We start from the raw sequence: 15342 nt of genomic DNA, 5'->3' as shown, positions 1-15342 counted from the left end.
ATATATATATACATATATGAATATATGTATAAATACATAAATATTTATATATGTGTGTATGTATGTGTGCGTATATCTGAATTATATATATATATATATATATATATATATATATATATATATATATATATATATATATATATATATATATATATATATATATATATATATATATATATATATGTATATATATATATAAACACAGATACAGACATACAGCCAAACGCACAAACACAGACACACACACACACACGTATTGTTGATGTCATAAGAACTTTATAAACTTTCGAGAGAAAGCGAAATAACATTTGGGGGAATAATAGATACTGAAGCACACACATAAAACCATTAACAATACTATGTAAATATTGGGTTAATATATCTTCGCGAAAATTCTTTTATATGAGATACCAGATGAACCCACATCGCCGCAGGAGGCACAAAAAAAAAGAGCAGCTCTGTTCAATTCATTACTTCACCAGATTCGGTACAGAAAAGAAACACAATCACCGTGACAGACATTGTTCCAACATGTCATCAGATTCTGACTAAAACCAGTAAAAATGAAAGGATATAACTATATCTATCTATCTATCTATCTATCTATCTATCTATCTATCTATCTATCTATCTATCTATCTATCTATCATCATGGACGGACGGTAGACACATCGGCTCCCATGTAAGTTGCATTTTTCACCTCTTAAAAGACCTATTTTGTTTTTAAATTTTGTATAAGTTGTGTATAACACAAAATACTTCGTGAACATATATTTTTCAAATCGGAAATAGCTCTATTTAGAGCCTCATTTCCAAAAATTCAAACACATCTTCCTCGTTCCTAGCCATATTCTGTAAAACGAATATGGCTATGGTATACAACAAGGCCAATTTCCCGCCTCTAATGCCAGAGACGAAAGAACTTAATGCCGTTCCGCATGAACGCAGACAGGTGGTGGAGAAGAGCAATGATTGTGAATCTACTGCTGCTGCCTACACCACCATCACTACCACCATCACGTGTAAAAACTCTGCTGCTACAGCAGTCTTGCCTGCCACCGTCACCAGTGAAAACAACAACAACAAAAACAACAACAACAGCAACAACAACAACAACAACAACAACAACAACAACAACAACAACAACAACAACAACAACAACAACAACAACAGCAACAACAAGGACACAAATGTCCTTGCTAACAAAACCACTGTCCTCACCACTGATACCACCACTACCGCCATCACCACCACAACAAACACGAACTTTGCCGAGGCTTTGAAGCCCAGAAAAAGAATTTTGAATATATCGAAAGAGAAATTACTCGCATGCAAAAGCATGCTAAGTAAAAAGGACGTTACACTCCATCTTCAAACACCTGCGGACTTTAAAATATACATAGATAAAAAAACTATCATCTACAGAACCATTAATTTAAAGACAAAGACACTGGAAAAATTCACCCAAGAAAAGGTTGAGAGATGCCTAAAGCTGCTATGGTCTTATAAAACTTACATAACGAGAGGAATGAAGTTCGCAACAATAGAGGTAAGACTCGACAGCGAGCAGCGATCCAAGGACCTCTCCACAAAGTCATTACAACATAAGAACCTACTCATGATCCCTACGTACCTTTGTCGTAGGGTTACGAAAATAAAGATTTCGAATGTGCCTCCTGAAATTGAGGAAGAATGGCTCGTATCTGCCATATGTCTCGGCATAGAGGAGGAAATAAACATTTTAGAAGCATCTGCCGTGTACAATGAAAACTGGATTGGCCAGGAATTTCAACTCCTGGTACAAGTTGATCCAGCAAACTACGAGAAAATTCCACATAGAATCCAATTAACTGAGGATTCAAGTTTCCATGTTTCCGTCGAAGGCAGAAAGCCAGTTTGCTACGTTTGTAGTAGCAAAACTCACCTTCAAAATACATGCCCAGTAGCCCAGAAGAAAAGGCAATAACAACGGCAACAATACAAAGAAAAACAACAACAACCACAAGAAAAGCACGAGAAAAAAACAGCATTACTGCCTACACCACCATATGCACAACTGGTCAAGCAGTTGTACAACGAAATGGAAAAACGCCAGCAGCCAGCAACCCAGCCGAACCAAACAACAACACCACCAGTACCACCAAGAACAGAATCAGCACCATCACCACCACCACCACCAACAACAACAACCCCACAAGAAGAAGGGAACACGAAAAAGACTCCCACCCCACCCCCAAAAACCCAAACACCACATCCCAACTGTCACGAAACAGTACCAACACCACCAACAACAAAATCAACCCACACAAAAATAGACCCCAACACCCTTCCCCTCCCACCCTACGATTCCTGCGACATGTCGTCAGATGAAGATGACACAGAGGATTGGCAAGTGGCCACGGGGGGGAAGAAGAAAAAGAGGAAAAAAAAAGAACGGAAAAACAAACAAACAAAGCGGGGAGGTTTACCAGCCCCGAAACCAACACATCCACAGAAAACAAAAACACCAACACAGAACCCCACAACAATGTTGACAGCGATAAACACAAACAATCCAGACCTAATGAAATTCATTAGGTCAAACACTAACATAACAGAAAATGACACGAAAACAAGCAATCACCCACGCACAACACCACCACAGCACATCAAAATCATACACGTAACACGTAGCACATACAATACACTGAAATCTCTCTACCCGGATGCAGTAGGGAGATTCCAGAAATATTCATCTAAAAAACTGTACTAAGACCTTCTGAGAGAAGACTGTGAGGCGAAGAACCAAGAACTTTCGGACAGTAAGTAACTCTCTCTCTCTCTCTCTCTCTCTCTCTCTCTCTCTCTCTCTCTCTCTCTCTCTCTCTCTCCTTTCGTGTGTAAAACACAAATTTTGATAGAATCATGCTCAAAATAGGCAGTATAACTGTACGTGGCTTGGGGTCGCCTTGGAAACAAGGGTATCTGTTAAACGACATCAAGTCACAAAATCTGCATGTCATAGCCATCAGCGAGACCAGACTCCACAGCCCGCGGGCCCTCCAGCACATGTTCGGCGGACATTTCAACATTTATTTTTCTCCGTGTCTGCCGCGAATGGGTGGAGGAGGCAACGCGGTGCTTCTTCGGAAGAGTTTGGACCTCAAAGTAAAAGCAATCTTCCTAGACCCGGGTAGGCTGGTCGTCTTGGATGTCGACGGCAGCAATGGGTGTGCTTTTCGACTGATAGCAGTTTATGCACCATCTTTAACAGGCCGGCCAGATTTCTGTCGACGTCTAGAGGTCTTCTCGGGAACGTCTCGACCTTTACTTCTAGTGGGGGATTGGAACGCTACCCTGGACACGCATCTAGATTACGCAGGCAGCGATAGCAATAGAAAGGGATGCAAAAGCCTCAAAGACCTGCTCAGACGTTTCCAACTGTCTGACAGGTACCGACTGGACCACCCGAATGTGCCAATGTGGACATGGAGTAACCGCATCGGGTCGTCCAGATCGTACTTAGATAGGGTATTCTGTAGGACAGTGGATAAGGATAGAGTAGGTTGTCCACAATTCCACATAGTCAGTTACACAGACCACAAATTTGTCACTTGTACGCTTGACTTAGATAAGACACATAGACAGGGTCCCGGTTACTGGAAGCTGAACGCGTCGTTCACGGCACGCCAGGCTTACAGGGACCGGATTAACACTTTAGTTAAGAGAGCATTAACGGGTGCCATCATCAACAACAGATGGCGGTATGCCCTCAAAAAAGCAATCAAGTCAGAATCGGTTAGGTACAGTAAGGCCCTAGCGTTAGACCGAAATAGAATAGAGGGAGACCTAGTTAAGAAATTAGAAGAGGCACTTAGTACTGGCATCGCGTCCAACCTAGTGGCAGCGAGGTTGGCCCTCGACCAACATTTCAACGCCAAACACGAAGGATGCGTTGTCAGAGCTAGGATGCGTGCTCTGAGGGACGAGGGAGTTGGAGCGGCCCGAGAGGCCCGAGTAGCGGAGGCGCAACGAGGCAACATAGCCACCATTAGGCCTCTGACAGATGAAGAAGGGCGCGAATTACTCGAGCCTGAAAGGATGTGCGAGGCCTTTCAACAGCACTTTGCCCGACTGTTCGGGACAACTGGTGGATCAGAACGCAGAGTAGACTTTAGTGCCTACCTGCATGGCCTGCCACGACTCTCAGCAAGAGAGGCGGAGTGTTGTGAAAGACCCATCACAGCCGCGGACGTACGGGATGCGATGGCAGGCTGTAAGGGAGACAAGTCGCCAGACTTGGATGGTCTGCCCTACGAACTTTATTGTCATATGCCAGACTTGTTTGGTGGCGTCTTGGCAGCTGTCTACTACAACTGGCAGCAAAACGGGAGCATCCCCGTCTTTGAAAAGCGAGGACCAGTGGCACTACTAAAGAAAGACCCAAACAAGGGGAACATCATAGATAATTTTCGGCCCATCACTCTGCTCAACGCAGATTTGAAAATTTTGGCCAAAGTGTTAGCCGAGAGGTTGGCGCTTGTCATCGAGAAACTAGTCGACAGGGCGCAGACGTGCACCGTGCCGGGTAGGAGTATCCATGACAACCTCCATCTGATCCGCTACATCATGGACAGGGTAGTTAAGGAACCTGGCATGGGTGGGGCGCTGATCAATTTGGATCAATCAAAAGCTTTCGATAGGGTAGACCATCACTACTTGGAAGCCGTCCTCATAGCGGCTGGTTTCGGTCCCGTCTTCCGCGGTTGGATCGCTGCCTTATACAGCGGCATCCGCTCGGTAGTTCGCGTAAACGGTCATCTATCGCGACCTTTCGGCATCATGCGTTCGGTTCGTCAAGGATGCCCCCTCTCGCCCCTTCTGTATGTATTGACTCTTGAGCCTCTACTGCGGAAGCTGGCGACGCTGAGGGGCATCCCACGAGAGCTGGGATGTGGGACGAGCGTGTCTGCATACGCGGACGACGTCACCGTCATAGCGTCGAGCCAAAAGCACATCGAGCTGGTCGGCGAGAGACTAAAAGAATACGAAGCGGTAACGGGAGCAAAAATGAACCGGGATAAGTCAGTGGGCTTGCGGCTCGGCACCTGGAGAAGCAAGCCCATGCCGTCTAACAGCGTCTCCACTGTGGGACGCTGGACCGACGGGCCGGTTAAATTGCTCGGAGTCTGGTTCGGTCCGGACCTCCAAATGGAGAAGAACTGGGGCGAAATAACGACTAGGGTGGTCACTCTCACTCGGCAATGGGCCGAGAGGAAGCTATCCGTAAAAGGTCGGGCGGAGGTGGCGAACGGGTACATTGCATCCGTCATCGAATACCGTCTGACTGTCGTGCCTTGTCTCGATCCTACCATCACCAAACTGGAACGCATACTCTTCCGCTTCTTGTGAAAGGGAAGCGTTCCGATGGTTAGGCGATCTATTTGCTGTCAACAGCCGCTAAATGGAGGGCTGGGTATGCCGTGGTTGATGATGCGCAGACATGCGCTGAGACTGCGACATCTCCGGCGCTTCCTAGACGATGGTGAACAGGTGTGGTCGCCGTTTGTGCGGCGCGATTTTCCGCAGTTCGTCTCCTTAGCCGAACTGCAGTCGTAGATTAAACAGAGACCTAGGCTCGGCGAATGGCACCGCGAGTGTCGCGTTGCTCTCAAGCAACTCTGCCGTCCGGGACCAATCTTGTGCAACTTTGATTCCACAAAAGCGTTCTATAGAGGATTAGTGGAGGGAAGGTGCGACGACGATCTCGGGCAGAATCTGGGCGTCGACGAGGAACACCTGACCCGCCTGTTCAGGACAACTTTCGGGCCGGGACCTATGGACAACCACCAGAGATCCCTGGCCTGGTAGTGCTATCGAGAAGCATTACTCGTTCGGGATAAGCTTTACAGACACGGTTCGAGACACACCGGACCGACATGCCCGAGATGCGGTCAGAGCGACTAAACCGTTCTGCACGCACTCGTGCAGTGTCCAAAGATTTCCGACCTGTGGGCTTGTGCCGAACGGCTGCTGTCACGTGTGGGACGAGTCCGCCTGTCAGCCGAGTCTATTGTGCAAATTGCTCCACCACCGTCCCTCAACAGGGAAGGCAAGGCAGTGTTCATCATACTGGTGGCCATGGTGAAAGAATGGGTGTTGTGGACCCGAGCGAAAGGATTAGAGACGAAAACTTACCTCTTTGGCCAATCGCTCATCAACTTTTTCAAGTATCACTTGAAAAGGAAGGTGAGAATAGAGAGACAGATTTTGTCTCGTGAAAGTTTCATTAAAAGGTGGGTGAATGTAGCAAAGATGGTGCGTGCGAGTGACGATACCTCTTTGAGCATGATCCTATAAATCGAAAAAAAAAAAATTAAAAAAAAAGAGAGAGAGAGCACTTCGCTCTCATGTGTCTATTCCCTGCTGAGGTTACCATGATCTTTTCCGTAGGCTTTTCTCTCCATGGATAAACCTAATGTTACCCCATTTTACACAATTGACATTTTCTGTGATATACGATACCCCCCCCCCCCCTTTTTTTTGCCCCTACCGATCCCTTTTGATCGGAGCTTTTTTTTTCTTAAAGAAAAGCTCTACAGTTGTATTTGTCCCCTCTGTGCAGCCCTGTGTGGCTAATAAAAAAAAGTCATCTACCTATCTATCTATCTATCTTTCTATCTATCTATCTATCTATCTTTCTATCTATCTATCTATCTATCTATCTATCTCTCTCGCTCTCTCTCTCTCTCTCTCTCTCTATATATATATATATATATATATATATATATATATATATATATATATATATATAGGGGAGAAATTCAAAGCAAAACACGAAGACAGGTGGTGTAGATAACAAAAAGATGTATTAGTTTAACACTCGGGAAGTGAAAGAGTCTTTAACGTTTCGAACCAACGCTCTTCCACAGAAAGGAACACAGAAAGAAACAAGGAGAGAAAATAAAGAATGTGTAGTGGCTAGTGATATATAGCCACAATGAGCATGTTCAAATGTTATATAGGGATATTTATCCAAGATACGTTGGTTTAATATATTAAATTTTGGAGAGATAATTCTTCAATGAATACAATATATACATAGAATATTGTAAGATATCAAACAGTTTTATAGAGATAGAAAACAGAGAGATCCAATGGATACCAATTAGTTTATTAATTAATCAAAATATTAACCAGCAATTGTTTCTATTGAGTTCGAAAACAGAGATCTAATGGATACAAATCAATTTGAGAAATGAAACAACTGTTGGTTAATGTGTTGATTAATTACTAAATTAATTTGTATCCATTAGATCGCTCTGTTTCTCAATGAATTTATACGTGTGTATGTATGTGTGTGTGAGTGTGTGTGTGTGTGTGTGTGTGTGTGTGTGTGTGTGTGTGTGTGTGTGTGTGTGTGTGTGTGTGTGTGTGCACCGCTCTGACTTAATTTTTTCTGCTAGGAGTGTTGGTCCTACGTATGCCCAAGTGGTTTATCCACCCATCTGTCCAGCATGGAAGTCTCTATCAGGATCATTGAGTGAAACACTGGCTAACACAACGCCACACGAACTGTAGCTTATGTTTGTTAACTGCATACTTTATATACAAATCAGTTGCAAAAGCAAAAACATTTTGGAAAACACATTTTCAAAACGCAACAGGGCACTACTGGGTACTGCACACATCCTACGCAAAACACTTTCAATACAGTAACCATAAGAGCATCACAGCAAACCACAGCACATACCCAAGGCGAACAGATATTGCGCTCGGTAGTGAAGTGAAAGCACGTTATAAAAATAAAACTAATGAGAAATAATAATAAGAAGAAGAATAGGAATAATGATAATAATAATAATGATGATGATGATGATAATAATAATAATAATAATAATAATAATAATAATAATAATAATAATAATAATAATAATAATAATAATAATAATAATAATAATCTTTATTATTTTTATTATATTGTTTTAATAATCGTCGATGATCAAAATAAATGGCGTATATAGCTTTAGTAGCCTCCGAAATATCGGCATGAATTATCAAGCTATGAATCGCTCAACTAAATAAATGTAACCAACGCAAATAACATCTCATTTCTTGCTGGTTGGGTTAGGGTTAGTTGGAAGGATTCACAACAGTGATGCATAGCAGGTATTCCATGAATAATAATGTTATGCATCGGATTTTATACATGCATTTTATGAATACCAATTGTTTCGTGCAATTAATTTTGTACTAAAAAAATCTCCCCTCTTGCACTCAATTATATTCCCCACTAACTTACTATATCCTCTGGTTATTTCGTTTTCACGCTTATCCCGTTTAAACATTTGATATAACTTCAAGGAAGAGGAGGATAAAAAATTTATTCCATGGCGTCAAAATGATTTCAGCAGCTTATAACAATGCAATGCGGCGGGGAAACTGCATGCACAACACAGAACACTATGAACTAAGTAACAACAACAACAACAACAACAACAACAACAACAACAACAACAACAACAACAACAACAACAATAATAATAATAATAATAATAATAATAATAAAAACCCTTTGCAACAAGTATGGATTTCACGGAGCAAAAAACGTGGTACGAACATAAACCCGAAGGCATCATCGAAAATGATAATGCAAAGATCCTATGGGATTTTATGATTCTGTGCGACCATGAGATAGAGAATTGGAAGTTAGACATAATGTTAATTGAGAAAGAAATCAAACGATGCTGGATCATAGATATAGCATGCCCAGCTGACAACAAGGTATGCGATAAGGAAGAAAGAAAAGTTGAGAGATATGACAGGTTAGCTTGGGAAGTTAAGAAGTTGTGGTCGATGAAAAAGGTAGCAGTAGTACCAATAATTGTCGGAGCCCTGGGAACAGTGAGCAAAAATCTCGAGGAGTACGTGGAACAAATAGGGGCTGCAATAAGGGTGGAGCACCTGCAGAAAACAGCACTGATTGAAACCGTTCGAATACTCCGGAAGGTGTTCGAAAATTGAGGTGTTTCCTTAGTTCATTGGTAGTGAACAGGTGACACCGTAGTACATCTCCAGCGTTAGAAGCTGTGCAAAGGCAATGATAATAATAATAATAATAATAATAATAATAATAATAATAATAATAATAATAATAATAATAATAATAATAATAATAATAATAATAATAATAATAATAATAACACCTACATAAACTTCTAACTTGTCTCTTGAGGTCTCTGGGTGAGACTTGGATCCAACTTGTACAAATGCAAAACAAAAGTCAAACATAAAATAATAATAATAATAATAATAATAATAATAATAATAATAATAATAATAATAATAATAATAATAATAATGCCCTGGGAATGACAGCGAAACGGGCTGATTACTACCTAGATCAGATTCCAGGAAACCCCAAAATGGCTGAAGTTCAAAAGATAGTGCTCATGGGAACTGCCCATATCCTACGTAAAATACTGTCTATGTGATCTCAAATTTTAAAGCAAACACATAATTTTCTTATGGTTTCTTAAACATTCACTTGAACAAAACTGTACAAATCCAAATATATGGTACTCTAGGCATAACACCTACATGAACTTCTAACTTGTTGTCTCTTGAGGTCTCTGGGTGAGACTTGGATCCAACTTGTACACATGCAAAACAAAAGTCAAACATAAAATAATAATAATAATAATAATAATAGTTTAACAGACACCGGGGAAGTTTAACATGTGAGAACGATAAATCACTGCTCCGAAACTTATCCAAAAACATCGGAAATAAAGACATTGCATTGAGCCAAAAAATAGCTGACAAAGGGTTGGATTATATCCGAGTAAGTAATACTCATTGAAATTTATTTCTATCTTTCCAAATATAATGATGTATTTTAACTTGATACCTCCACTACCCGCACAGCGATCGTAAACACACGTGTTACATCAAAATCAAACCATCTTCGAACCCCAAAACACCATGTACAAACAAATTACAAACAGATTAAATAACACCGGTATTATTACACCCAAGAATAACAACCGAGAAGTGCGTACTGTAAGCTTGTTACGAAAAAATACGAAGATCTGAACGTGCAAAACAATCTGACAACTGAAATAAACGAACCGGTACCCTACGAAAACGATGACCGTCAAAATAAAGGACCGGACGTTGTTCCTCATGTCCCGCAAACAAAACCAAAACGGCATAAATGGACACGTGAGGAATACATTTCGATACTATACGCCTATTTCACAGCAGTGCTCTACCCAAAAAACGAAAACGCAACAACACATACATATAAAATATAGAAGAAAAATAATGTAAATATAGACCTCGATAAAACAATGAACCCTAACAAACTAGCTAACATAAGAAGATATATTCTAAAAGCAAAAAAAATATCAGAAATAGAAATAGAACAATTGAAAGGAAAAATACATCAGGAAAATCTAGATAGTAGTCACACAGCAATGCCAAATAATAATATAAACACTACTGAGATAGCAAAACACGAGGACAAACGTAACATATCCGGCAAAAACGAAGTAAACAAAAAAACAACAAACCCAGACCGTAGAGATGTATAATAGTGTACAAAAAGCACCAAACCAGAACACCACAGACAAACATATGAATGAAAAGGAAGGCAAAACAAATATAAAGCCTGGAAATAACGAAGGGAAACCTAATAATTACGATACTATGAGAATGACCACAGATTATATCTCCCAAAAATCAAAATAGACCATAAAACAACATCAATAATAAATAGCATAAACCTGGCCGTCACGGAACAAACAACCAAAGAAACAACAGGCAATATCACTGAGCTAAATGACATAATATATGCGGCAGCCACTGCAGCCACAAAAGAAGCAGGATACTCACTCAAACCCATCCGAACAGGAGTTCTACCACCCAAACAGACCTTGTGGATAAATAACATCCAGAACAAAATTAAAAAAAAAGAGAAAAGATTTATCGATTCTCAACGAAATTAGTAAACAATCAACACTACTAAGTAACAAGAAGAAAACAAAAATACTGTACAAATACAGCATTACAGAAAAAGACTTACCTGAGGCAAAAGAAAAACTAAAGCAAGACATCCTTGCCAAAGCACAAAGGATCCGCCGGTATGAGAAACGCCAACGTTTCTTTGAACAAAACAAACAGTTCAAATCCAACCCCCAAAAACTCTACCAAGAACTGGGTAAAAATAAAATAGACATTACTTCAGCACCAACAGCAGAAGAACTAGAGAAATTCTGGAAACAAATATGGTCGGTGAAGCAACAACCCCAGAAAAGGACCATTAAAACAACGAACTTAGCACCTGAGCAACTCTGGGCCCCTATAACAACTGAAGAGGTCACCCAGACACTGCAAAGACTAAGCAACTGGAAGGCACCTGGACACGACAAGATGCCCAATTTCTGGTTAAAACACCTGCCAGGAATGCATAAAAAGCTGGCAGAAAACTTTAACAACATACTAGCAGATCCAGAGACAATGCCTGAATGGCTCACAAAAGGGAAAACCATCTTAATCCCCAAATCCACGGAAACGAAGAAACCACAAAACTATAGACCTATAACCTGTATCCCTACGATCTACAAAGCCTTTACTGCAATAATCTCGCAGAGATTGAGTAAACACCTGGAAAATAATAACCTGCTTCCAGAAGAGCAGAAGGGATGCTGCAAGGGCTCAAACGGCTGTAAAGATCAATTATTGATCAATAAAGCCATAACTGAAGACAGCCGCAGAAAGAAGAAAGGCCTCAGTATGGCCTGGGTGGACTATCAAAAGGCTTTCGACAGTGTTCCCCACACGTGGATTCTGAAAACACTAGCCATAAACAAGGTGGCACCAATTATCATAAAATACATAGAGCACTCAATGAACAAATGGCAGACAGTGCTACAGCTCCAAACAAAAGAGGGACTTGTGAAAACGAAAGCCATCCCCATTAGAAGAGGAATATTCCAGGGAGACACGCTCTCTCCACTCCTGTTCTGCCTGGCACACACCTTTAACCGAATTGCTAAATAGAACTGGATGCGGTTACAAATGCTACGGAAAAACAGTCAGCCACCTTCTATATATGGATGACCTAAAATTATATGCAAAAAACGACAAAGAGCTAGAAACACTACTACATACAGTACACGGCTTTACCAAGGAAATAGATATGAAATTCGGATTAGAAAAATGTGTCAAAGCAACCCTGAAAAGAGGAAAATTAGTTAAAAGTAGCAATATAACACTAGATAAAGCCAATGAAATAAGAGAACTAGACGAAAGCCAACCATATAAGTATTTAGGAGTCAATGAACTAGATAGGATACAACATACATAAATGAAAGAAAAAATAAAGAAAGAGTACTATAGACGAGTTAGATCAATAATAAAAACAGAGCTCAATGCTAAAAACAAGATAATGGGTATCAAGACTTTAGCTGTCCCAGTTATAAGCTACAGCTACAACATCCTTAACTGGACACTAAACGAACTATGTAAAATAGACAGGAAAACAAGAAAAATAATGACAGGATATAGGATGCACCACCCAAAATCTGACATAGAAAGGCTATATATACAACGCACAGAAGATGGCAGGGGTCTTATACAACTAGAAAACTATTATAAAATAACCACCATAGGACTGCAAAAATACCTATTCCAGAAGCAAGGGAAACTAATACAAAGAGCCACAAAACACGAGCAAAACAAAAAACTGTTTTCAGTATTTAAGGAAGCTGACAAATACAAACAAGAAATCAATCTACCTAACAAATACGAAGAAGAAGAAGAAGAAACAACAAAAGCTATAAAACAAATGAAATCCAAACTAAAACTAGAACAGCAACGGACCATGATAAAACGATGGCAAGAAAAGCCCCTACATGGTAAATACTGGGCTAAACTAAATGCGAAAGAAATAGACAGAAAAATCCCAGCAATGGCTGAGAAGCTCAGGACTCAAAGCAGAGACTGAAGGATTTTTAATTGCTGCACAAGACCAGAGCCTCCTCACCAGAAATTACCAAAAACACATAATGAAAAGAAATATAACAAGTAACTGTAGAATATGTGGAGATGGACAAGAAACAATAAATCATATTATCTCTGGCTGCCCAGTCCTGGCTAAGAAGGAATATATTCACAGACACGACAGAGCTGGGACCTATATACACTGGAAGCTATGCCAACACTATGGAATAACAACAGAAAAAAGATGGTATAAACACACGCCAGAAAAGGTCACAGAAAACGAGAAAGCAACCATACTCTGGGATATGCCAATACACACAGATAGAGAAATTAAGGCAAATAGACCATATATAGTTGTCAAAGATCATGAAGAAAAAAAATGCTTTCTAATTGATGTATCAATACCAGCAGATGACAACGTTTCTCTAAAAGAAATGGAAAAACTTTCAAAATACAAAGACCTGGAAATAGAGATAACTCGAATGTGGAATCTAAAAACAGAAACAATTCCTATCATAGTAGGTGCCTTAGGTATAATAAAAAAATATTCAGGCAAATACATAACAAAAACACCAGGACTTACAAATATATATAACATACAGAAAATTGCACTACTGGGTACTGCACACATTCTACGCAAAACACTTTCAATACAGTAAACATAAGAACACCACAGCAAACCACAGCACATACCCAAGGCGCACAGAGCTGCGCTCGGTAGTGAAGTGAAAGCACGTTATAAAAATAAAACTACTGAACAATAATAATAATAATAATAATAATAATAATAATGATGATTTGATTGTGTGTAAGTCCTTTATATTATCAGCAGCCATTGAATTAAGTCTTCAGTATTTATTGTCCCTTTTTCAACTCTTTGCTATTTCTCTCTTTGATTTACAGCAGTAGTTCCACACAGGGAAGTTATTTTATTGGGGTAATTCCCGATGACCGTTGAAATGAATTTGGAGAGTGGAAATAATATAAAATATAAGACAAAGTCTTGAATCAAGTACAATGCATCAAAGTATTTGTATTTATTTATTTTACTTATCTTCCCCATTATATAAAAGTAAACCTGAAAAATATAACAATGTAACTATGCAATATGTACTTCATTGTATACTTCACTGCACAATTGCATTTTAATTTTGGGTGCACGCTCAAATAACACAGTCGAGAAGAGCATATGTATGCGAACGCAAATGTACAATCGCTAGGGACTTGTTGATAAATATTTTGTTATATGACAGTATTTACCAGTCTATTTGATCAGATGACCCCTATGGTAAACAACTAGTTTAAACTAGTTGTTGAATAAAAAAGTTCCATGTATCTGGCGCCTGTTTTCATAAAACGTTTTTAATGCTACATCATCTAATGTGGCCTTCATTTTCAATAAAGTCACCAGTGTTTTCATGTAAATTGTGTTGATAATTTTTGTAAGACGTCCATCAGTGTGAAGGCTGCTCGTTTATATATAAATGACAATTCTGAAGACTGTAAATTTGTTGTTAAATAATTATTAATACTTTCAATGTTTTCATTATGATAATTAAGATAATTGTATCAAAAGAGTAGTCAATTTTTTCTCTTGTTAGTATATATATATTTCGAAGCATAATTGAATAAATGACCATAATTAACGTTTCCTAATCAGTATGGGCTTGACATTATATCAAGTATATATATATATATGTGTGTGTGTGTGCGTGTATATGTGTATGTATATATATATATATATATATATATATATTTATTTATTTATTTATTTATTTATTTATTTATTTATTTATTTATTTATAAATATATATATATATATATATATATATATATATATATATATATTTATTTATTTATTTATTTATTTATTTATTTATAAATATATATATATATATATATATATATATATAGATGTATCTATATACGTATGTATATATATGTATATATATATATATATATATATATATATATATATATATATATATATATATATATATATATATATATATATATACACATATATATATATAATAATTTAATTGACGGATAAGCATACATCGACGATTAAACGTTAATTGCTTCCATTTATTTAATCAGTTTTCAAAATATATGCGAATAAGAAAAAAAGTGTTTACACTTTTAAGTAAGTTAACTTTAAACACGAATATTGATTATCATTATAAAGATAATGATCACATTAGTAAATCCACAAAACTTTATTGACATTTTAAAAGAAAACTCCATATTTGTTGGCATAAAATACGCGCTACTATTTTAGAAGTAACTTGATTTGAGAGAACATAAACAGGAAAAATGCTTTTAGTGCATAAAAGCAATATAACCCAGGTTTGCATA

At 38.7% G+C, this 15342-nt stretch overlaps 1 protein-coding gene across 1 annotated transcript; it reads left to right on the top strand.

Moving 5' to 3' along the window:
- The first annotated feature begins 332 nt into the window (after positions 1–332).
- Positions 333–14443, top strand: LOC149133454 (uncharacterized). The gene is made up of 2 exons (XM_089358446.1): positions 333–2801; positions 13888–14443. Exon 1 carries the CDS (start codon positions 866–868, stop codon positions 1964–1966), a length of 1101 nt encoding a protein of 366 aa, XP_089214572.1. The 5' UTR covers positions 333–865; the 3' UTR covers positions 1967–2801; positions 13888–14443.
- The last annotated feature ends 899 nt before the right edge of the window (positions 14444–15342 follow it).

The sequence above is a fragment of the Octopus bimaculoides genome, chromosome 10 (assembly GCF_046866305.1).
Source record: "Octopus bimaculoides isolate indiv1 chromosome 10, ASM4686630v1, whole genome shotgun sequence".
Lineage (NCBI taxonomy): Eukaryota > Metazoa > Mollusca > Cephalopoda > Octopoda > Octopodidae > Octopus > Octopus bimaculoides.
Note: the sequence above shows the minus strand (reverse complement) of the source record. Positions and strands in the feature narration are given on the sequence as shown.